The sequence below is a fragment of the Synchiropus splendidus genome, chromosome 3 (assembly GCF_027744825.2).
Source record: "Synchiropus splendidus isolate RoL2022-P1 chromosome 3, RoL_Sspl_1.0, whole genome shotgun sequence".
Taxonomy (NCBI): domain Eukaryota; kingdom Metazoa; phylum Chordata; class Actinopteri; order Syngnathiformes; family Callionymidae; genus Synchiropus; species Synchiropus splendidus.
The window spans coordinates 6,268,381-6,292,829 of record NC_071336.1 but is presented as its reverse complement, the minus strand read 5'-3'; the positions used below and the strand labels follow the sequence as shown (position 1 = coordinate 6,292,829).

Here is a 24,449-nt window from a genome sequence, read left to right as displayed (position 1 = left end):
TGATCAACATCACACTCAACTACCTGTTAACAGTCCATGTTATAGAGTCTCTGATTTTGTTCTCACAGTAATGACTAGTTGTAATTAAATGTTCTTAAAGTTCTTAAATACTGGATATAGCACATTGTCAAGAAATTAGGGCTTGCCAGTTTAGTAGTTAGCACCACGAAGCATGAAACAGAGAACTGCAGTCAGGCCAGGGTCGGGAATTTTATCAGCAGTGTAAAATTACATTTTCAGCATTCCATAATTGGTACCTGTAGTCAATAAGTTTATTGCTAATTGTGTGTACCTTTAGTTGATGGTGTGTAGAGTCCAGCCAGGTACATTCAAATGGTACTATTTATGAATCTGCTGTTTCTCTATACCCACTTGAAAAATTATGATTATTGAAAAGATTGAAAATTATTTTACAAAATCTGTCAAGGTCAAAAGCACATAAACTGAGTGAATATTTACTGAAGCAGAATCATTTTAAAGTGGCTGTGTTATTTAGAAATACACACAAACTCACACTAAAACTGTTTCCCTTCTGTATGTTGAAGTAGTCGCAGGTGACTGTTGACCAGTCAGAAATCAAATCTTCAAATCTTATGAAACCTAACAACATTAGCTATTTAGGGCAAATTTGTTGATCTATTGAGGTCAAGCTTGGAAGCCGCAGTTTGTACTTGGGGAAAGCCTTTCAACCAAAAAGCAGCCGATAAGAGTTTGCATCTGATGGGGAAGTTTTACTTATATGTGCTCAAGAGAAGGAGCAAATGTAGGGGAAAGGGGAAGAGTGGGGGAGAGAGGTGGGATGAGTGGGAAACGAAGGGTGCATTAGGACTAATGGAAGGAGCCGCATAGACCGACAGCTCTTCAATGAAGGATGTGTTGCCATGGATACTGAATACTAAAATGAAGCTTTCTCCTCAAGACAATAATCAGGCCAGGGAGGCGGAGCAGACTTCTGCTACAGCCTCACACGCTCGCATATCTCTCTCTGTACATGTACAAATAGGTCAACAAGTAATAAGGCCAAGCAGTGTGGTGGGAGTGGGATGAAGGTAAAATGCATAGCATAGACTTGTGTATGCATAGGCAAACATATTACTTGTACAGCTTGCTTCACAAATACAGAAATAAATGGTGCTTAAAAAAAGTAAGGTCCTTTTTTGTGATCTTTATGGAGTGAGTCAACATTTCTTCAGCCCAGTTGGATAATGAAAGTGGACCAAGTTAAACATGATGGCTGCCGAGCAGTGATTTTTACTTTACATGCAAGGTAATTAAGAAATATTGACTGAGTTCTATTTGTTCTAGGACGTGAGCGTCTGGCAGGAATTTTGGGGGTGAGTGCGGAGGAAGCCCGTCGCTTTCAAGAAACCTTCCTGCAGACATACAAAGAAGTCCCTGCCTTCATCCGAAAGACTGTCCAACAGTGTCACGAGAAAGGTTTGTGTGCCATTCCTGAAATGTTTAAATTGTTATTGCTGCTCTATTCCCAGAATGCATGTTCTTATGAAAAGTGGTCCTGGAAATCGGCCACAGGGGTCACGTGCAGCAAAGTCATATTGATGGTATTGATCGAATGCCTCTATAATCATCACAGTTTTCATGGTCAAGAGAGGATACTGTTTTGCATTGGCAGTACACCAAATAGCAAGGCCCCATCACTGTACTTACTCTACTCAATATGTCAACAAAAAAATACAGCCATTGTAGGAAACATAGGCACATTCCTGCTCTTTGCGCTGCTTAGTGGGAATGAAACTGAAAGGTAATACAATATCATAAAGGAACTGATGAAGAACGCATCTTAAATTTACAGTCGTGTATAGTCCAGAACTCATGATGCAATTGTTTGCCCTTCTGTCTGATTGGTTGTTCGTGTAATAACTCAGAAATAGGTGAATGAATTCTGATATAAATGATCAGGAAATGTATATAATGGGACAAGGAACAGTTGATGAATATCTGGTGGTGGTTCAAGTTATCATCTGGAGCCACAAATATCTATGTAGAGAGAGCTGCAGCTGATTTCAATTTCACTGTTGATATCAGCGAGATTGCAAATACCTAAATTAATATCTAATCATATAGATAAATAAATACATATATGAGTATCAGGCAGTAATATTGGATATATATATAGTAGGGATGCTCCGAATAGTATTCTTGCTGCCAATCACAGATACCGATCAGCCACAGTTCAGATCACCACAGAGTACCGATGAGCCACAGTGCAGACAATAGAAAAACCTTGCGGAATGCAGCAATTATTTTGTCAAAAGGACAATCTCTAGAGACTGTACTATGTCTGTGAAATATTTACATATTGGCGGCTTGTAGCAGGACTCTAGTGAGACAGAGAGCAGTGCATTTGTCAAAATTTCCACTCCAGACGTTTTCCATAGTGTCAGATTCAGGTGAAATGGTGTATTTAATTTTAACGCACTTCCCTGCACAGCATTTTTTCGTGCATGTGCTGCAGGATGCAAACTTTACATGACAGATTAAAAGAACCTCCGCATCAAACATGCTGCTGCGCTGAGTGAGCATCAAGTAGGTAGCAGGCGCATCACAACCTGCGGTGCTTCATCAGAGTGCAGGCTGGCACACTTGGTGGTTGTGATCGGAAATGACTGATATATATATATATATATATATATATATATATATATATATATATATATATATATATATATATATATATATATATATATATATATATATATAAAATGAGTTGCTTGTTTTATATACTGTATGTGCTTCACTGTTGGTACTTTGCCTCGAAATTACTTGGATCATTACATAACAGATACAGTATGTATCTATCTTTGGATATAAATTAAAAAGTCCTCACAGTGCACTGCCTATGTGGTTGCTTCGGTAAAAAGATGCCGCTCATTCTCCTACTTGCGTAAGACAGATTACAAAGGGTCAATACTTGAAGGAAGGGGGTTGCCGAAGAGGGAGAGCGATGATGCTTCAAATGAGACACCCTATTTATATTCTGATCAAACTGCAGACGCAGCAAGCCTGAGGTTCCAACACGCTAACACAAAATACTGTAAAGTCTGCATTTAAACCCAGGTCCTCCTGAGTCAGAGATTCGATGTAGCATCAATAGGCAGAGGGAGGAAGGGTCACTGAGGAGCCTGTTAGGTTGCCCCTGATGAGATGAGCTCCTGAGACTTGATAACCACATTTTTCTTCTTCTGTCCGTTAGCTTCATTTTTTATGCCACGCTTACTCGTTACTTGCCAGAACTGCTGTTTAAAATACATTAACATACCATTAAGAATTAGAAGAGTATGTAGGCATTCACTGTTGTGTATTTTGAGCAGTTCATTGTCTTACACATGAACGACCGTGGAAGTCTAAAAATGATATTTATGATTGGCACCACAACTGAGTCTTCAGCTAGACACTTGGCAAACCGCCACACATTGTGCATCTCTGATTAATGCTACTTTATCAACAACATGCAAACATTGTTCACTACAACAAACCAACATACTGTAACAGATACTGTCAAGAACATTCTTTAGAACAACCTCAGAGACACTGAACAAGGCTGAAAATCACACCAAAAACTTAACACTGTAAGCATTAATGGCACCTCTTGTGCTGTCTCACATACAAAATTATTGATTGTTTGGTCATTAATCACAAGTTAACTACTTAATTGAGATTCAAAATCTATTGACTGCACTAATATATTTATCCAGGTATAATAGATTATCTGTTACATGGTGTTTTCATCAACATTATTTGTCCTGGTAAAATGAAATTTGGTTTTGCTTCCTGAGCTGCGTACATGCGACTCGACTGATCCCAAAATTTACAGTTAAATACATTGAAGTAAAATGTGATGAAATAAATCTTATAATTTGCTGTGGAATACTTTGAGTCTTTTAGCCATTTACCGTAACAGCATGTCTACTGTGTGTATGTCCATAAATGACTAGAGCTCAGCTCAGCACTAACTTATATAAACATATTTGTTGTGTCAAGGTCAAATGCACTAGTCATGGGTCATTGCACGGTGACTTCATGTTTATCCAATTTTCTATTATGAGATCACTTCCAATGCATTTATGCATGTGATTGCACGTTCACACTAGGGAAAGAAAAGTGTGTTTTTCACGCCCCATTGAGCTTTCCCTATAGTTTGGGATGCCAAAGGGATTTAGATGTAAAGCCCCATCCATTGTCCATCCAGTGGAATTTACTGGTCAACTCTGTGTGACCATGAGTGAACAGCATACCTGCACACGAAAGTATGTTTGTTGTTTTATGTCACTACCTCTCTCTTTCAATCAATGGTTTTGTCACTTGTAGTCAGTTACTACATGTGTTTTGCAGACATACTGTCGCTTTTGTTTTATTGTAAACAAAAGTACCCTGTTTATGACTGCAGCCACAAGAACTTCACAATTAATACAAAATGGAGTTGCCAAGGTCAAGCTAGCATTATTGTCAATTCTGCAATATGTGGGACATTCAGAGACATACAGAGGTACACACTGGGGATGGTCAAGTGATACTAGAGTCCCCGCAGCAGAGGTAGGGGGGGCAGAAGAGTTCAGCAACCTGGCAGCCTGGTGGATGAAGCTGTGCTTAAGTATATTTCACATGGTGATGAGGCTGTGTGATGGGTGTGTGGCAAGATGCCCGTCAACGTCACAATAGTAATACTTCAGATGAAGACAAGGAAATAAATGTGTAACAATAAACTTTGGAGGTCCAATGTCTGTATATGAACTAAAAAAAAGTAAAATATTTGTATACTGAACTTTTACTAGGTCTTAGAAAAGTGAAATTAATAAACATAAGACAAAGGTGTTGATTCATTCCATAATATTTTCAGGCTATGTGCTCTCGATCATGGGACGTCGGCGATGTCTTTCTAATATCAACTCTCCTGACTGGGCGAGCCGCATGCAGGCCGAGAGACAAGCTGTCAACTTTGTTGTCCAAGGTAAGACTTTTTGATGTAAATGTGTTTATTTGATGGTAAACAAGAGGATGCATGGCCCGAAATGATATTGAACTCGCTTATATGTATACTCGCATATCTGAGAACTGAACTGTAAAACCCAAGAAAGTAACTTAGACGTGTTTCACTTGATGCGTTTGTTTGTGTCTGTTAGGTTCCGTTGCAGACCTCTGTAAGATGGCCATGATCCAAATAGTCCACCTGGTGTCATCTGCCGGCTTTCTCTCTGCAAGGTTCCCAACGTTACTACTCCTAAAGCGTAAACTCATGTTTATCATCTATAGTGAATGGGTGACACGACTTGCAATGATTCTCTTACATCTAGGGCTGGGCTTTAAGATCGCTCCATCAATCTGTGCATAGCCTGATGTGGATTCATAAATGTTTTTTTTTCTACCTAATGCACTATAACCTCTCTGAACCAAATTGTAAACAGTCAACAGGAGTATTTCAATAATGCGTGAAGTTAGAGGGTTCTTCTAAAGAGGTATAAATTGAGGGTAATATCCCAAACCAAATTTCGAATCAAATCAAGTCAAGTACTATTTTCAAATGAAAAGTGATCATCTTTGTGAAAAATAACTTTTGATTCTGCAGACTGATTGCACAGCTGCATGATGAGCTTCTCTGGGAGGTGGAGGACTCTCAGCTAGAGCAGTTTGCAGGTAACAGATGGCACAATCGCTACATGAAGTGTCTGCTCAGTTCAAATACCGTCGTATGATTTAAATGGTGTGTCCAGTGTCATTCTCACCTAGTCTAACGTATCTCTGTCAATCGTTCGTGCACAGCAATGGTGAAAAGCACCATGGAGTCCTTGCAGCAAATTGAACATTTTGGTTTGCATCTCAAAGTGAGTATGGTATGAAAGACTACAGCTTTATATCTGAAGCAACAGTATATCTAAAGCATCGTGGTTTCTCTGCTAGAAGTTCATGAAGCTAAGAATTTGATAACAGTAACATTTTCCATACAATGGTGTTTGAGTGAAGTAACTATCTTCAGAGCTAAACATTTTCCTAGTAGAAATATATGCATGCATTTATATAACCGACAGTCAGCTGTTCTCGTGCAGCCTTTTAGTTTTTATTTCCATCCAGTAATGGACTAAGACAATCATAGTCACTGAACTCACTTTGTGCTGCTTTCTATTTCTGTTTGGCAGTTACATTTAAATCACTAACAACCTATTTGTGTCTGTGTGCAGGTGCCCCTAAAGGTGGCTGTGTCCGCTGGCAAGTCCTGGGGATCAATGTCTGAGCTGAAGATCCCCCCTCAGTCACCCAGCCCTTACATTTAAATCTTGCCCCCTTCCCATTGTTCTCTGTCTGTGACCCAACTGTCCCCTTTTACCCACACCATCCAGTCCTTGTTAGAATCCAGTCTGCCTTGTTCATCCTCTCCCTAATAAGCGCTCTGTTTTTATCTGTCTTTCTCGCTCTCCATTTGTGCGGCATCCACGTTGCTATAGAAACCATGCAGCTGCAGCTCTATCCAGCCCCCAGTTCTAGCTTTCACTCTATCCGTATCTGGGGGCAACGGCATGAACCACACACTGTATTGTTGCCAGCTCTTTTTGGCTTTCTGTTCTTCAAAAAGATTCCAATCCGCTCTTATTCACCCATACTATTGTCATAAAGGTTGTTCATTGTTCAAATACTGGCTGTATGGATAAATTAGATCTTCATTAAATGAGGATTTTTCATCCTTTGTTTTGAAATAGCATGCAAACACCGTCAGTTACTGTTCAGTTCAAACAATAAGTGTACAATACTGTTGGTTGTAGGTTTTAAATGTAAATCTTCAAATTCATTCAATCCATCTAAAAAATGTTTGTGTTTTGCTATCTTTCTGTCAAAAAATGCCAAAATGCCCAGAGATTCTGAGTGTGAAAACAGTTGCAGGTTGAGTACTGATATTTCTGTGCTGACACTAACCCTAACACTAAAATATCAACAATAAAAAAATGATTGAGTTATGGTGTTATTTCATATTCCATTCATAATACCTTTGAGGATTTCATTCCCCATATTTGCTACATAATGGAACCAAAATGTATGTTGCCCTGAGACTGATGCCTACTTTACTCCACCATGTCCCAATGAGAAGTTCTACGCCTGAGCTATAGACAGTGTTATGGAAATCTCCCTGTCTATTCTCTCATTGTTAAATGTGCACAGCCTCCTCCCCTCGGAGTCTGGACCGTGAGACTGGCATGTGCAGTTGACAGGGTTCCGCATTTTTGTCCATGGGTATTAAGTCTAGGTGTGGTGGTTAAACAAACACTGAAATAACTCAGCTTTTTTGGTGCTTTCTTTGCCTGTTCTGTATTGTCCCGTTGAGACACATTATGTATTCGCTTTCATTCCTGCTCTCAGTTTTAATACCATTTTAAAAACAGCACATTGAGAAAGCAAGCTATTGATGGTTGCACTCTTGCAACTTGTGCCAGTTTTTGGAGAAGCAGGCATGACAAGCCTCTCGAGGTATCCAGTTGTCAAGGGCAACGTGATAAGCTTCCTTCAGCTACCATAGCGACCGTGTGATGTGCAAGTATTTGTGGCTGTGAAAAGCATCATTGCTTTTATTGCTCTATTCAAATATGGAATAAGATGGAGTTCTAAAAAAAAAGTCTACAGTGGCAACAAATAAAAGTTTGATGCATCATCTTTTTAATCGATACAATATATACATCCATGTTTGAATCATCATAATGCAAGAAATACCATCTTTACATCTATACAGTTTCCCATTTATCAGTACAAAAGAGAAAAAAAAAAGAACAATCACACTCTGAGTCATGTCCTCAGTGTGGTTACGCAGCTCGCTTCCAAATGAATGGCAGAAATGAAACTGATCACTACTAAACCCAAAACTCAGCACCTAAACTATTTGAAATTCTTTCTGTAGATATCAATTTTCATCATATCAAGCTTCAGTTGGCTTTTTTCATCTTCTTCCATCACGTTAGCCCATGAAAAAGTGGGCCCCAGGCACTGTTAATTTAATCACCTGCTCATCGCTGACCTACGGTCTCGTCTCTCAAATCCCTCATATTTGCTTTCTCGTGTAACGTGTTCCCAATTAAGATGTTCTCCCTGTCCACTGCGTTGGCCCATCTCATTCAGCTGTCCATGAATCCTCACTTCTGCTTCTCCATCGTAGCCTGCTGGTTGACCTGCCTGCTTCACTGCTGTGTGGCTGCGTTTCGAGTCCCTGCTGTGCTTTGTGCAGGTTGGTTTCCTGGCAACAGATAACCACCATGACTGAGCTCCAGGTCAGACAGAGACACGTACACTGTAGCAGCATGTGGCTAGATGGCTCAGTCCAGACCTACTTACATTCATGGCTAGTGTGATCGGCTCACTGCGCTGCCACTGCTTAAAGGACTTTCCCTCTTTGACAAGCCGAGAGTTCAAGCAGACAAAGAGGGCTGCGTCTGACCCCATTAGAGAGGGCCAACTGGACAGGTGTCCAAGTGACATGCACTCATCCCTGGAAGTGGATTGTTGTTTGTCAGGTAATACAGAGGAGGCAAGTGCGTTAAGAATCACAAAAATGAAATAAATGAATCTATTTAAACCGGTTTCAGAGTCAAAATATACTTCAGAACTCAAAAGGTCCTGACAGATTCAAGACAGTCAAAGTAGTCAGTACATGTAGTGCCCCAAGAAAGACAATGTCACTGACAACAGATGCCATAGAATCCAGAACCGTCTCTTCCCTGTCTGCTTGAACTCTCTCATCGTTCAGCACACACCACTGCGCTCTGCATGATCCTCTGTTTCGACATCTGTACACAAATGTGGTTGCACATACTTCATATGCACGTCAACCTTTGTGGTTAAAAAAACAGATTTGACACTTTAGTGAAGAAAAATACAAAAAAAAAGAAAAAACATCCTTTAGGCCATGTCAACATTGTAATGTCAGTAACATGAGGGCATCATTGCCGCTTCATCATGCAGGTTAATGGATTAAACAGCAATGCGGCACTTTGATATCGTCAATAAATGTTGTTTCTTCTCCTTGTATATTTATTGCTTGATAGAATGGCACATGGGCAGGAATCAATGTAACACATACTCTTAAAGATAAAATAGCAATAAAATGCAGCATCACTGTCACCTTTGGTTAATCCCTTCTTCAAGACGGAGCCGTACATCAGAAGATGAATCATACAACCAAGGTGTTTGCGTAACGTGTGGAAAAAAATCATCCTTGTTCTTCATCTGAAATGTAAAAAAACAAAACAAAAAAACAAAGTCCAACCTGTACTCTAATAGCAAAACAAGACACGGTTGTGCTACAAGTGCTCATGTGTTCTTGGCAACCATGGCCTCTGTCCAGAATGAGTCCTTCTGTCTAATCCACAGTGGGGGCAATTCCTCACCAGAGGTGGAGAGAGAGGGGGAGTCCATGTTGTGAGCGGTTTCCTCAGACCCCCCCAATATCCCACCATGCTCACCCCAATTAACTGGCAATGTGTCACATTCTTCCCTCACCCTCCCCCCAGACATGAAGTGGAACATTCCACAAAGCAGCCATCTTCACTGGCAAATAAACACTTGAGAATACGATGAAACTCAAATAAATGACAGGTTGCACTACACAGTGGGAACTGATGGAGGTACACGTATTTACATTCACACCTGTGATAATGTAGTGGTTCAGTTATTGAGGAACGGTGAGCTGCTCTCCCACAAGATCCACAAGAAAAATATTCTGTAGAAAAAAAAGAAACCTTATAGCTTGGCAGTTACATTCACACCTTGGCACACGGAGCCTTCAATACTGTAGAGCATTAAACAAACTGGTTCTGTACACTTGTGCCCTTTTGATGTCCGTCAGATTCTACTTCAAATCTGACTTGTTGTTTTCTACTATGGAACACCCTTTGACATTTAATATCTGCAGTTTTGAGTGTGTGACTACTTTTTGCGAGCATCAAATGATTTGTGTTGGATTCTAGAGCTACATTCATAATACAAAGACTCTATTCTAATAGCAATAATGAGATGTTTTGGTTTCAAACACACAAATACAACCTTTTGTAAGTTGGAATGTTGCCTCACAGCTGCAACCTGCATGTGTTCATCAGCAGCAGCCAGAGTCGATATGGAAACCATTGATATGCTCAAGAATGAGTCTGGGATCTCTTCAGGATGCTGTTGGCAGCTGAATCATTTCACATGCATATGCACACTGCTGTTGTGGCCAGATTATTGAAAAGTCACCGATAATATCAACACCATCGAAAGAGACAAGTTGTTTTTTCAGATTGTACATCAGCAAACTTGTATGGAAATTGCATACAAATGAATGACAGGAGTGACGAATAAGCCATGTGACTTCACAGCAAAGCATCACATGAGGAGTAGAAGACAGACTTTGCTTTAATAAATTAACTAGTTTGTATAGGCATTGTCTTTTACAATTCAGAATAACCATTGAACAACATAAACCATGCAGTGTGATTCCAGTCTGTTTTTAAAAATGTCTTGTGTGTGACTATCAACCCAGCAAAAGCATGATTCAACAGTTTACCCGACACAAACAACATTGACAGCAGCAGAAATGGCTCAGGATGAACAGATTTCACATTCTTTCAGTAGACCACATCACCCAGACCACAGTTCTCTTCACAGTCCAGCTTGCGTTGGGAACCTCCACACCAGCATGCGAGAGGCAGTTTGTCTGTTTGGGACACCACTTAAAGTATGATGAGGTTTTAAAGACCAACCAAAAAGAATTTGCCGCAGTGTTCATCTGCTGCTTGCTTTGCAGTTAAGATCTAAAATACGGTGTATTCTGCCTGAAAGTGGGTCAGTGGTATCTGTTGCTTTAGGCACATGAAAGCACTCTGGCTGCTCAGCATCAACCAAGTTCAGAACAGAACCATCAAAAAGAAATCCTCCACATGTTGCCTCGGTATTCCTGCTCATCTAGGTCCCTTTGAATTTATTGCTCATTCAAAATTTTGATCAAAGAGATGAACAGAGACCTAAAGAATGTTTTTAGACAATGTAATTCCCTTTGTAATGGTGTACTTTTAAATGTGTTCATATTCAAATTGTTTTCAGGAATATTTCAAGATAATGCTGAAGCATTTTCATACAACGCTCAACATGAAACTCAATCAGTGGCCCAGACCCGCATTGAAGCCAGTGAATGAAAATAACAATGTAGCCCACCATAAATCTCACTGAACCAGCTAGTTTGTCGTGGTATAAAAGCATTTCTCTCCGTTTAGCTCACAATGCCATATCAGGAGGAAAGCCCTGAAGGTCCACTTGCATTAAAAGATACAGTTCATGCAGATGTTACATTTTAAGATTGCCTATCTTAAATACTCATAAAAATGCTTATATCTCTCTATATATTTTTCATTATGCCATATTTATATACCAGATTTTTTTTCTTCTTACTTTTCAGGGCAGTCACCGTACACACAGCGGGTACAGACGCATGCCACATTGCATTGCTTTTGCATTCTGCAGTGGGGTAAGCTGGCAGGCAGGATGTCATCAGCATCGAGGTGAGCGTCTGCTTTCCCACACATGCGCCACAGTCACAGAGTTGCTTACTCACTCATAAAGCCTCCTCATAACTACACAGGAATTTGTCAGGACCGTGATGCAGGTCTGGGATTTTAGGGTTGAAGCATAAGAGCAATGCATCATAGCTCAGTCACACATGCAGAAATGGGGGATCAAGGAGACAAGAAAAGGTCAGCAGACAATGATGAAGGTTCTTGCTCAAGATGACACTCAGAGGTTGGGAGATTCAACAGGCTAGGAAATATTGTATGTGCTCTTTTTATGGTCTTTTAAAACTTTTTACAAATGGTTCTGCATCAGACAGTGGTGCTGAATGATAAAACTGAACCGACTCTGCTTGGTGGTTGGACATGGAGAAGGAAACACCTTGCTACAACTTTTGAACTTTTTACAGAATTAAGAAATGGGTCGTATTAAAAGCACTTCAAGTCAATATAATCCTCATTTTGTGCTCGACTGTCTTCTGAGTGTTTGAAGGTATTGCTAATATTGATGTCTAACCCAACTCTATAGTCAAGACAAAAATTGCATATTTCCTGGCTTATTTTCTGTTATAAAATCATCTAGAATTAGTCAAGAACTAGAAAAATCCCAAAGTGTTTTAGATTTTCAACCAGTAAACAATTATATAAAGCAGTGATATTGAGTTCGCTCAATGCCAGACGATGTTGTGTGTCACACAAAACTCTCGGTTCCACAGTCACCGTCAAATGTGTGATTGTAGCCTGCTCAAACTCTCAGAAACACAAAAGCACACACTTCTCGCTGCGCACACGTTAACACGCAGACACACACTCACAAAGTCATGCATAGTATTTCATTTTGCCGTGTGTCAGTGTAAGTCTCCACCCGCTGGTCACCTCGACCCATCAGAGAGCATCGCCACTAGTCTCAGCACAAGTAGTTACGAGGGCAAGGCAGGGAGGGATGCTTCCGCCCAATCTACTGACCAGAGAGGGAAACAAAGAGCAGGATTGTTGGAAGATGCAATGTGTTATTTGAGAATATTAAGTACACAAGGCACACAGTGTATATCCCAGAATCCATCCGCTCTTCCTTCTCACTCTGGGGGTCGGTCAAACACTCTTGCTGTGCTTCAATATGTTGACTGAACAGTCTGGCCAAAAACCACATGACAAGGTTTGCGTGTGTATGTTGTCCACACCTCACTCCAAAATAGCGTAGAGAGTGAAAGACAGAAAGGGCCCTGCAAGCTTTTCTAAAGAGAACCCTCGTGCCCTTCTCCCCCCCATGTTCTTGTTTAAATCTGTACTGTAGGATGTTGCAGAGCGGGGCATGGGGAGGGACGAGCAGTGGGTAATGCAGGAGGGCCAACAAAGGCATTGTTGAACGGCATTAAATGGGAGTATTGATCATCTCATGATTTGTAAAGGGGCGGGGGAAGGGGTAGGGTGCCTCCGTGTCTTTAGCCACCTGCATTTCAACAAAAGAGCATGGAAGGTAATGGGAAAAAAAAATTGGATGTTTAAAAACCAAAAAGTCGAAATTTGGAAAGTATCATACAAAAAAATAGAAGAACAAGACACAAATCATAGTAAAACCATCGGTGACTGTGAAGACTGAGATGTGCTGTTATCTAATATGGTAATAAATAAACACTGTCAGAGGTAAGGATGTGGTCATGGTTCTCTGCCAAGGGAAGGACGTTGCTCTCTCTCTCTCCCCCTCCGTCTCCAATTTTCAACATCTTCCATCAATCTCTCACTCCTCACGGAGCTGCAGGCGGTAGCGGCTGTGGCGGATCTGGAAGAACAGCCTCTCCAGTGGTGAGCGGCTCATCCCAGGAAGCCGGTGATCCGGGTTCTGGCTGGTTTGACGGAAGCCCAGTGACTCGTACAGCTTGTGAGCGGCTAACTTGACGGCTGTCGTGCCGAGGACCACAGCTGCGTAGTTGTTGCGCACAGCGAACTCCAAAACACGGCGGCCCAGAGCTTTTGCAATGCCTTTGCCACGGTAGCACGAATCCACCGACATGCGCCGCAGCTCAACCGTGTTGTCGTCTTCTCGGCCCTGTGCCGCGACGATGCCCACGACACGTCCATCAAAAACAGCAACCCAGAAAGAGGAGCCTGTAGAGAATGAGGAAAGAATGGAATTGGATGATATGGTCAGTTTTCAATGTGGTCACACTTTAGGTGGGGGAACATATGTTACCATAAATCAACTACTAACTCGTAGGTGTATTAGCAGCACCTGTAATTATTCAACACAAAGCACTTGTTTCTGAGTATTTAAGCGTTAATACCCATGAATGGCCACCCAAAGTTCACTCTGAACATCATTACTGATTATTATTATTCCCCAATCTAAAGTGTTACCCTTGGAATCTCACATAAAGACGTTGCACACAAACACACAATTGACAAATAGACATATTTCATTCATGTACCCTAAGACATATTATAGGCGCCCCTACAGGACAATCTTTTGGACTATAGCTGCCGCATTTAAACCCTAACCACGATGATCTAGATGAATGCATGTCCATGCAAGTGATTTTTGGTTAGATGCAACTGGAATAATGAACTTTGTAAGCAAGATAAGATGAAAGAGTGAAGACACAAGGGTGCTGGCAGTGAGCAGCGTTGGACTGGACAGTAATGGTGGTCACCAGAGTGGTCACCCAAGGCTTTCAATGTGGCTGGGCCTAAACACAAACCCAGAGCTGGAAACAGAATGACCTTTTGAAATTAGATCAGATGTTTCTGGCTAATCCAAGTCACCATGACTGTTGGACCCACATCAGCTGATTCCCATTTGGTATAAAGTCAGCAAGAGAGAATTGAATTGTTTGCTATGGCTCTGTGATCGAAGGGTTCTGACTGGGTGATGATTTTGATGTGACCTGTGTTTGTAATATGTATCCATCCATCCATTTCTCACCATCTGTCTGTGAGACCCGAGTGATTCCAGTATAAGGACATGTGAACATGCAATGTTCCACCACCAAAGCTCTGTCTATGTGTAGTGAAAGCAGTAAAAGCACACAGTAAGAAGTCATTTTGTTTGGCTTTGAACATTTGAACGCATCAATTCAGTAAGCTTTCGCTTCTCACAAACTCAAGAAGAGGACAGGTACGCACTCCACCTGGTCAGTGGCAAGATGCTCAGCTCCGAACACTTGAGTCACTGTGGAACTAACAAAGGACGTCTAATCTAATCTAACATTCTGATCCACCTCAGTGCATGATGGAACATTTTGCTTCTTCCTTTCTGCCCACTGCTGTTAGCTTGCACAATGGCAGTCTCTGACTCAGTCTAACTCAGTGTTCACTGTCAAGTGTTTTTTCATCTTTTGTCATTTGACTGTATATATATATATATATATATATATATATATATATATATATATATATATATATATATATATATATATATATATATATATATATATATATATATATATATTACGTAGCTTTAGTCATTAGAAAGAACATTAACTTTAACAAGATGAGAAAGTATTTATGGTGGCTAGGAAGCCAAGAGATGAGAGATCAGTAGTATGAGACTACATGAGCTACATGACGTCGGACAAGTCTCTCTACAAGTCACTCTGCCATGATGATCCAGTGAAGCCAGATGTCATGGCTATTGATTCAACTTCTGCGCCATTCTTTTGCCATGCTGTGCTGCAGCGAGGGAGTTGTGTGTGTTGTTGCGTGAAGCCCTCCTGACATCTGACCAGACTGAGCCAGTGCCAAGAATGAGTCGGAGTCGTGCAGGCTGTTTTATCAGATTGATAAGTCTCGAATGGATCATAGGGATCAGGGTGACACAAAGCATATTGGAAAATGTCGATGCAGATATTACATCTCTGTGCTCCTTTAAAACTGCTTTCTTTCTGATGGACACGCAGGCCTCCAAGCGTCCTGAGTTCACTGCTTATGGGTGTCCACGTCTGCAGCAGGCTGCGAGGATTTAGAGATCATGATTTTTCTGAGAACTGCACTGCCAGGAGGCAAAAAAAGACACCCAGAAAGAAGATGGGGAGTGCGAGTAATGAAAGAAATATTTCTGAGTGCAGTTCAAAGTCAGCTCTGAAGTAGTCGTACTTAATACTATCAGATGAGTTTTTGACAAATATTTGTCTCACGTGACTGAGGGTAGGTCGTATGTGACTCACCTCATGTGTTTCAGGTCGTCACGCAAAAGCCTGAAATAATTGGTTTCAGGAAAATCGAGAAACAAACCTTCCACAGCAAACAGGACTTAAGTTGCCTGTCTAAAGTGGGGAGTGCTCTCGACAGTTGATCCATTTCTGGGCCGATTAAAATTCAAGCAGGAACTTTACTGGTCTCTTTCCTGAAGTACACTTCTCTAGGATATGTGAGAGATATGAGCTTCTGGAACAGTAAGGACTTTGTACCACAACCATGCTGTGCCACACTAAGAACTGGCTGTTTATCCCTGTCCTCCCCAACCACCACACTCCTCTGGTCATGACCGAAGATCCATCATTCAAGTTAGCAGTTCAGTTTCCTAAGGTGAGTGCCTAGTGTCAGCATAGGTGCAGCAGTATCTCCGTCTGAGATACATGACGGCATGATCGGCCCTGGGCCAAGGGCATGACCTAATATTCGTGGTTGGATCTAGGACAACATATTTCAGTTGGACAACTTTGTGCTGTTTAATAAAAGGATCTGAGTGGGTGTAGTCCGGGATGGGTCCAACACAAACCCAGTGGATGATGTAAGGCAAGGGTGGGATTTTCAATTTGCTGATGGGCCTGGATGCTGGGGCTGCAGTGATGTACCAGCTCAAGTGTTTGATACATTTAAATGATGAAACCAGGGGAGAATATTATTCGCGCAGAATCGCTGTTCCACTTGACCTTTATGTCTGTGTATTACATACAGGTAGTGGTAACTAAACTGACCCCAAAAATATCATTATATTGCACAAAGAATGACATTTGGCATCTGTCACCTCCAACAGAAAAGGGAAGCAGAGGGGTTGGTTTTACTTCAGAGTAATGAGGCTAGCTAGCATTGTTGATGATCGGGGGAGGGAGGGAGGATGGTGTGCCGTGGCTGCTCCGGGGGAGGTAACGTGAAGAATGCACAACATAAATCATGGAGCATAGGATGCACTGCCCAACGTAGAGCTCCAACCTGATTAGTCCAGTGGAAGCACATCTCTCCAGAGGAACTAATGCCATTGCAGACTGGTGAATTATCACTTCACTGAAAATGCACCGACACTCACAAACCTTTTTTATTGTGTCTAACGAAATCATTCTCATATCTTGGTAACAAGCACTGAAAGTCTAATCGAGTTCAGAAGCATTTAGTCTGTTTGCTGCATCTCATTCGCCACGCTGAGTGTAGTGTCCTGAGGACTGGTAGGAAGGGAGGGAGGAAGGAACTGGGAGGAAGCTGACAAAGCATTTAGGCGGTCGACCTGCTCCTCTGCCTCTGTGCTGGTTATGGTACATACTGGGTGGAGCGAGGAGACAATGAAGCTGCCACAGCATCTTGAGAGGCTTCCGCCTTCTAGTTCAGCCTTTAGAACACTTTGGATATAAACTATCACATTAGAAAACATTCTGTGAAACTGGCTTGTATCGCTCTGCTAAAGCCAACACACGCATGAGCCCATCTTCTGAGACAGAGCGAGTCTTTCTTGGGTCCAGGTGCATGCTGGGAGCATGGATCACCTCCCCCTGTTTTTATCAAACCTCGGCACTTTCTTTCAGCCCTGTGATCAACCAGAGAGGAAGCAACTGTCAGCCCACTGACCGAACTTGAAGGAACGCAAACGTAACAGTGCACTTGCCAAGAATAAATAATTCATAAACGCATGAGTTTTCGTGGCCCGTGTGGCCCATGAGTCAAACCTGCCTGGGTGAAGCCTTTTGTGTGTTGTCATGTGTTACTGTAGCTGTGTGCGCGCTCTGCTATCATGATCTAGCTTTTGCTTGTGGTTTCACTGCCATCCAGCATCGAGGTGTTTGCCTCTGTACTGGGATGCATATTTGCTCTGTAAGTACACAGACAAATACTCTCCACTCTGAACACACTGATGAGAGTAAAGCACCACTCTCGTGGGATCCCATCGTCCACCACAGGCTTCACATTCCTCAGAATGTTGCCGCGGCTCCTGTGCTCTGATACAAAGGAGAAAACAAACTTCTAAAATCACTCTTTGGCACATTGTCCAGCATTGTTTCAGTATTGATTGGGGCGGAAAGTCGAACCTCAGCTGTGGCCTGTGAAACTACTTTGAATTATTAATACCTGACTTCACTTCCTCAAATTCAGATGACACATGTTAACACTCCTGCACAGTAAGGCTCAGACTGGGCACTGAGACACTACAGCAGTTCCGTGTCACTCGTGAGAGACTTCACGCTTCATACGTGACTCGTCTTATGGATCTGAATTTCCATTTTGTCAGCATAAACTGCAGTGATGGACCTTCAATTCAGAGAATAATGTATTCTAATCAATGTGTTTATGTTGAGATTTGAGTTTACATTTTAAAGAAGTCCATTAAGCCAAACAATTCATAAATGTTTTCCACTGGAAATCACATAAATGATAGCACAAAAAATCACTTACAACAATAAAATGGTTCTTATTACTTCATTAATGTCACTGGGTTGTGTTAGAAACTCAGTATTTATTGGACTGCTGTGCATTAAGATGAATTCACAGACTGGTAACTTGATCCCAGTGGGTTATTTATCTTTTCATTGTTTATCTTTATTTATCTTTATCATTTCAGTGTTTTTGATGACCTTATGGACACTCTGTAAATTGTATTCAGATTTCATTCATCACATTTTCATACATTATAATCTCATAATATCACAGTTTTGAAAATGAGATCTGGATGGTACAGCTATATTACATTAGATATTTAAAACCGATACACCCAAACGTGGCTCTTGTCGTGCAGTAAGATACTGTGCTTGCTGTCTCTGACTGCAAGTCTACAGTCAGTTTTGTTGAGACCTTGACAAACAACCTCACAGCACTGTACTGCCTTGCCTTTATCCGAGGTGTCACCAACCATTCAGCCACAGGAAGACGTGAGCATCCAGTTTCTCTTCCCCATTTACATTTGCCATCGGTTTCAGTGTTGCTCCCTTCTGAAACTAACGTTTGCAGTAGGCTGAAGCTAAAACTGGCTGTGAGTTGGCAGTGAAGCAGCTGCCAGATCTCAATCCACACACGTCCTTTCAGCAGGTGTTATGATGGTCTCCTGCCTCTGTGAGGGCCAGCAGTGGTCATGATGTCTCATTAATGAGCCAGAGGAACCGAATAGACAAGTGTATAATGTTGCCCTCTTATAATTAGACTCACTTTTTCTGCTCTAATCTGCACCGGGGAGTCCAGCACGCCGACGGTAGGCAGTTATTTAGATGGATAAAGCTTTCATGGAATTATTTTTCAATTACGATAGTTGACTTGACCGTTTTGGATACATCTTTATAAGGCTTGGATGTCAACATGTCACGTCTTCTCATTTTTTGGGTTAATGGAGGTGGATTTCTTTGGAACAACCTTTGGTCGTGGCATCTACTGTGCTGAGGTACAAACAGCTCCAAGCTGAGAGAGCTTTCGACCTTTGACAATCCTTGGCATAGACCTGTTTTTTGTGGGGGGGGGGTTTTGGCCCAATAAGTTATTTACACACCAAAAACTGCAGGGAGACTAAATTTGTTTTCTATTTACTTGGGATTCAACAGTGAAGTCTGAGACTGCATTCCGCCACCAAACATCATCTAGTTGCTCTCCCTGGTCGGAGCAGCCGTGCAAACAAACATTCTGTCTGGCTGAAAGTAAATACGCACACGAAACCTCCCTCCCCTGCGAGCAGGCCACAAGGCTGCCACTATTTTCTGGATAATGTTCAAAGACCAACAGTGTTCACATGAGCTGGTCAGAAGAATCTAAAAACCAAATCATCTAATTCACTTACACACTTGATGATCGCGAGGTTGACTCATTCACCTGCGAGAGAATCTGCGGGTGCTGGAATACAGCTTTATGTATTCCACCATCTATTTACAATGTAGCTGGATGTTTTTGTTTTTTTCTAAATGCGGATTTGAAGATTTTGGTCCTTCATGCTGCTGACTATTATGCTGACTATTTGCTTCACAGCTTCCCCACCCACACAAGCCCACTCACACACGGGGCCAATGAAAGAGATGACAGCTGGCCCTTAGAAGCAGCAGAGTGAGTGATCACAACACACAGGCAGGAGATAAATGTATTGATTGTTGTCGTCACAGGATGTGAGCAGGGATCTGTGGCTGCTTTCACTTCCCCACGAAGGTTCTACTTCTGTCTGAAAGCCACATCCAGTCGCTACTACAAACACTCGCTCAACTAGCTTTCTGCTTTTCTACATACCCGCAGGCATTTATAGCAGCCCAGTGGTGATGGAATATTTCTCTGCACCTCAATGATCGGGGTGAATTTCTGGTTCTGTTTCAGACAGTGTCCAAGAAGTGTCTTTGCTGTTGAGCCAATTTATCACAAACAAAATAAAAAAATAATCATCAACGATTGAGTTATCCATGTTACATTCGTGAATCCAATAAGTACTGCAAGTAGCTGAAGGTTTTTAACACAGCATTACATGAAATTACAAAAACATTGTATTACTGATGTGATTAAACTTATAATAAACACTAAGCAGAGCAGAGCAAATTGGACTGAGATAGCTCTGACTTGCTGTACATTTCTGTATGGTGAGGAGACTTAATAGCCCTCCCTTATATTGGCTGTTTATCACTTCGTTCCTTGTCCAACTATGAGGCTTAAAACCATGGACTGAAGACCCCATGTGTGTCATAGCCATAACTTGAGACTCAACTCCTTCATAGAAGTCACATTTCAGCAGCTGCCTCTTCATCCAGGATGGCAGTTGGTGTCCCGGTGTTCCAGTTCGTTTTGCAAATATCTACTTATGACTATTGTCCATGGCCAGTGGTGCCTGACCCCCTCTACAGCGGCCTGGGCCTGCATCAATAATGGGAGTGCCAAATTGCACGTGTGGATTGCCAAGCTGCAGGACCCAATATCTGCAGGCACCACACAATGGAGGGCAATCCACTGACTGAGGTTTTTATTATTCGCCATGAGCCACGGATGTGCGGCGGATCAATAGCCGAGATGCTGAAGGCACCTTTTCTAAATGACTGGTTGCTATTGAAACCCTGGAAATCCATGGGATGCTAGTGTGAAATCTGTGAATTGACTTTTCTAATTAGAAGCTTTAAATAAGCCGTGTGGACACCAACTCAGAGACAGCAGAGAAGTGCATCAGCAGTTTCCTTCTTGGGATCAATAGCTTGACACACACACACACACACACACACAAGCAAACACAACTGGGCCTCTCTCCAGCCCAAGTGGAGCACTGGAGAGAAGAATCCAGGGAGGAGCAAGGAAATGAGGAGCAGGTCAGGGAAGGGAGAGAGGAAGCGGAGATGCTGCATTTTTGATGATTTGCCGGTGCGCGGCAGGTGGCAGAAGTGAAAGTGAAGTTGTGACTGCAGCGCTATGTTCGCTGTAGTACACACCCACTGGGTTATTCCCAGGTGGTGGAGCATTGCACACAGAGCCACAAAACAAGTCAAACCATGGCATGCACATTAAAAGACACCATCTTACCTGAAGGTCTCATGTAATAGGCCTCTATGTCAGCCATGTCCGAGTGCAGCGCACAGTCCAGATAATTGTGGATAACTTTCTTGCTGTAGTAGTAGCGCGCGCCCATGAGAATGATTGGGGCGCAGCATGTCAGCGTGAAGGATTTGGTCATGAAAAAGCACATTACTATAGAGAAATGGAAGAAAAATAAACGAAACCTGTCAGAAAAGAGAATCACATGTTTGATTTGGGCAAAACTTGATCCCACACAGACAACATGAGACAGCAAATTCAACAACTTCCATAAGTCTCAAGCATAGCTCAGTGTTTTCCAGGACTTTTATGCTGTGGAGAAACATATTACACATGATCAAAACACTCCATCTATCTACATGCTGAATGCTAATGAGCCTATTACTGCGTTGTTGCAGTTCTCGCCATGAGCTGCTTTCACTTGTGCAAATCCGTCGTGGCGCAATACACTCAGAGCCACAGAAAACTAGTGCGTAGTTGCTCAGGTTGCCACTCGGACGGTCGGATGCGCCCGCGTAAACGGAGCAACCGCGTTTTCTGCGACTAATCGGGAGAAACACTCGTGTCATTACGATACAAGCGAGGCGGTTTGTGCGACAAAAGCGGGCAGACATCGGTGCGCGGCTGGCGCAGAGGCGGGGAGCGCTCGGGCTTCGTGCACGTGCGCGCCACCGGCGTTAGAGGAGTGCGCGCACCCTGCTGGCCAACCCACATATATCCATTCACTCATTCATTCGCGCAGCCGGCATTTCATCACATCACCAGAGCGCATGCACTGGGCCATGCCTTTGTTGCGCCGGGTAACGGGCGGCAGCTTGTTGCAACAAATTCCTGCTCCATTCAAAGCCACGAAGCTCTATGTGGCACAAACGTGGCGTCGTTAGCGGCGGAATGGGAGACACAAATGAGCCTTACCAGTCAGAAGAGCGTATAGAAACTGGATCCGGGGCTGGTGTCGGAGCCCTCTGAACGCCGTGTTGGGTATCCGCTCCATGATACCCTCACAAAAGATGCGCCGCACCTCCTCTTCGTCTCCGCGCTCGAACTCGCGGATGAAAACCGCATCTCTGCGCACATCCTTCTGCTCGCTCAGAGCCGGAGCACTCCACATTATCGACTCTTTTTTGGTCCCAGGTATAGCATCGTGTTCGTCCGCAACGATTTTAGTCTCGCAAACCATTTTGGGAGACGATAAATGCATGCAACTGGCGGCAGAAAACCGATGAGAAGAAAGAGTGGAGATGTTCGTTTTTTTGCTCTGAAAAACCGAGGGGACGATGAATGGGTGAGACGATGGGGGCTGCGACCCTGAGCCTTTTTTTTCCGACTGCCACAGTTACCGGCGTGAAACTCGCCGCCTTTATAAACGGGCTGGGCGGGTAGATTCGTGTTCTGGGGATGAGGGGAGTTCTGGGCGCTGATTGGTGGAGGCGCTGCATGCAGACGAGCCGGGAGGGGCAGTGCGGCTCCGCAGCTCAGCCACTCATTTAAAGAGTCTTTTGTGGGGGGATTCGCGTCTGTGGACTGGGCCTGACTGCGGGATGCCTTCAGATGTACCACGAATGAGACTGTCATCAAGTCCGTCCCTGTTTGTGGCGGTGGAGCTTCCACGGTGGAGCGATCAACAGACCAGTCCCGGCTGGCCATGAAACCTACACGCGCGCGTCCGTCTCTTCGCCACGCTTTTATTTGATCGTGGAGCCCCCTAATGTCTTGGTGGCTGCACACCAGTGCGCCCCTGCTTCCTCCTCCTCCTCCACATGACTGACAGCTCTGCTGCACTGCAGTGATTCCTCCATGGCTTCCCCCAGTCTTGTCAGCCTGCTCCCTCTCCACACCAGCTCGACGCTCACACCGCGCTTCACTGCTCGCTCGTTAACGGAGCAAGTCTGTTGCTCGATCGTCCCTCTTCGAGAGCTGTCGACTTGGTCCTTTGTTCCCCGATGCTGCCTGAATTGAGTTCTGAAACGCTGTACCGTCTGACTGTCTCACAAACCATGCCATATTTATAATCTGATATGAGACAGGTTTCATTTAAAACCCTTGAAATATCACGGTTAATATGAGAACACAACTCCATATATTCTCATATAATTCCTGCATCGACCAGAGCAACGTGCCAGCATGTCTCCATTCTGCTGCCATTGTTCCGTCTAATAGGGTGTTTTCAGCCTGCAGTGGTCAGTACCTCTTCATAGGAGGAAAAATGGCCACCTAGACTGACTGCACCCACATCACCATGCGTTGGTGTTTCTCGTGTGTGGGGCTGTGATGGCCAGATCAGCAGAGGCTCCCACTCTTTCCAGCAGCTGTCTGAGCGCCAGAGCGTCTTCTCCCGCTTTTGCCAGTGGCTCAGAGGACTATTTTGCAACTCTGAAAAGTGTGCTGGGACACCTTGCTGCTGGGGCCATCATTTCCTCTGAAAACATTTTTGATCAGATCCCATGGCCCCTTCAAAGATGAACTAGCACTACAGTACGTTTACAACTGCACTTCAAGAGCTTTTTAAACTAAAGCTTCATCAGGGGGTGAGCGAAGCAGTTTGCAGAAGTCGGGTCATGCGCTGATTTTCGTCACATGTCACATCATGATGTAGCCGCACGGTGAGCCAGACTTTGGCTCCAACAACTTCTAACCTAGTCAACACAAACATTTCATGATGTGTGACCTGCAAATTGGTTGTAAACGGTTCAGATGAAAGACTGCCATGACAATGGCAAACAATGGCTGAGCTGTCCACAGCTCACTGCAGTCTAATAGGTGGAATGTGATCACAGCATGGTTTGCTTTTTCTTCACCTATTTGGCCTTCATGGTTGTGCAGAAGGGGAAAAAAAGCTTTGCATCTTGTCTGTGTTTAAGTTTTAATAATGATTTCATGATCAGAAATTAGTCCAGTCATAGAAAATCCACTTAGTTGGAAGCTTCAGAAAGCACGACAAACAACAAAGAAAGCAGCTCGAGACATGACTGACAGCTTGTGATCTGAAGTCAGTTCCCACTGATGTTGCTAGTTTCTTCCATGCTGAGGTGGAGAGGTGAGCAGCAGACACCGGGTGCTGATAGACAGCTCAATCACATTCAGTGAATTCAGTGTATCTTAAAATCACATGACTTTAGTTCTCTCCTCGTCCTTGTCTATAGTACTAGGTAGTTCATTTTAATCTCGACAGTGAGTGTAAGCTTCCAGACCCTGGTACAAATCCCGCAACAGAGGCTCACATATTGTTCTCATAATCTT

At 43.0% G+C, this 24,449-nt stretch overlaps 2 protein-coding genes across 8 annotated transcripts in view; one reads left to right on the top strand and one right to left on the bottom strand.

The window, feature by feature from the left end:
* The window catches only part of poln (polymerase (DNA directed) nu), a 29,537-nt gene extending 22,473 nt beyond the window's left edge, over positions 1–7,064 (top strand). For 6 of the 7 annotated variants that reach the window (XM_053859305.1, XM_053859298.1, XM_053859299.1 and 3 more), the window contains 6 exons: positions 1,306–1,437; positions 4,859–4,969; positions 5,142–5,220; positions 5,585–5,652; positions 5,779–5,840; positions 6,195–7,064. In XM_053859305.1, coding sequence (XP_053715280.1) covers positions 1,306–1,437; positions 4,859–4,969; positions 5,142–5,220; positions 5,585–5,652; positions 5,779–5,840; positions 6,195–6,287 — 545 coding nt within the window. In that variant the 3' untranslated portion in view covers positions 6,288–7,064. Of the gene's footprint in view, positions 1–1,305; positions 1,439–4,858; positions 4,970–5,141; positions 5,221–5,584; positions 5,653–5,778; positions 5,841–6,194 lie in introns of those variants that run through there. The other variant, XM_053859300.1, reaches the window with a different exon arrangement.
* Positions 7,065–7,628: 564 nt separating this feature from the next.
* nat8l (N-acetyltransferase 8-like) lies at positions 7,629–22,550 on the bottom strand. Its single transcript, XM_053860753.1, has 3 exons — positions 22,125–22,550; positions 21,198–21,362; positions 7,629–13,637 (listed from the first exon to the last, which is right to left on the bottom strand). The coding sequence occupies exons 1-3, from the start codon at positions 22,408–22,410 to the stop codon at positions 13,270–13,272; spliced, it is 819 nt and encodes a 272-aa protein (XP_053716728.1). The 5' UTR covers positions 22,411–22,550; the 3' UTR covers positions 7,629–13,269.
* Positions 22,551–24,449: the final 1,899 nt, after the last annotated feature.

Bases quoted from the DNA above. Each gene is read 5' to 3' on its own strand.
- nat8l (XM_053860753.1), bottom strand. From the start codon at position 22,410: ATGCATTTATCGTCTCCCAAAATGGTTTGCGAGACTAAAATCGTTGCG. The intron at 21,363-22,124 runs GTAAGGCTCATT...ATTTCTCTATAG, and splicing joins TCTATACGCTCTTCTGACTG to TAATGTGCTTTTTCATGACC. The intron at 13,638-21,197 runs GTAAGATGGTGT...CATTCTCTACAG, and splicing joins CTATTACATGAGACCTTCAG to GCTCCTCTTTCTGGGTTGCT.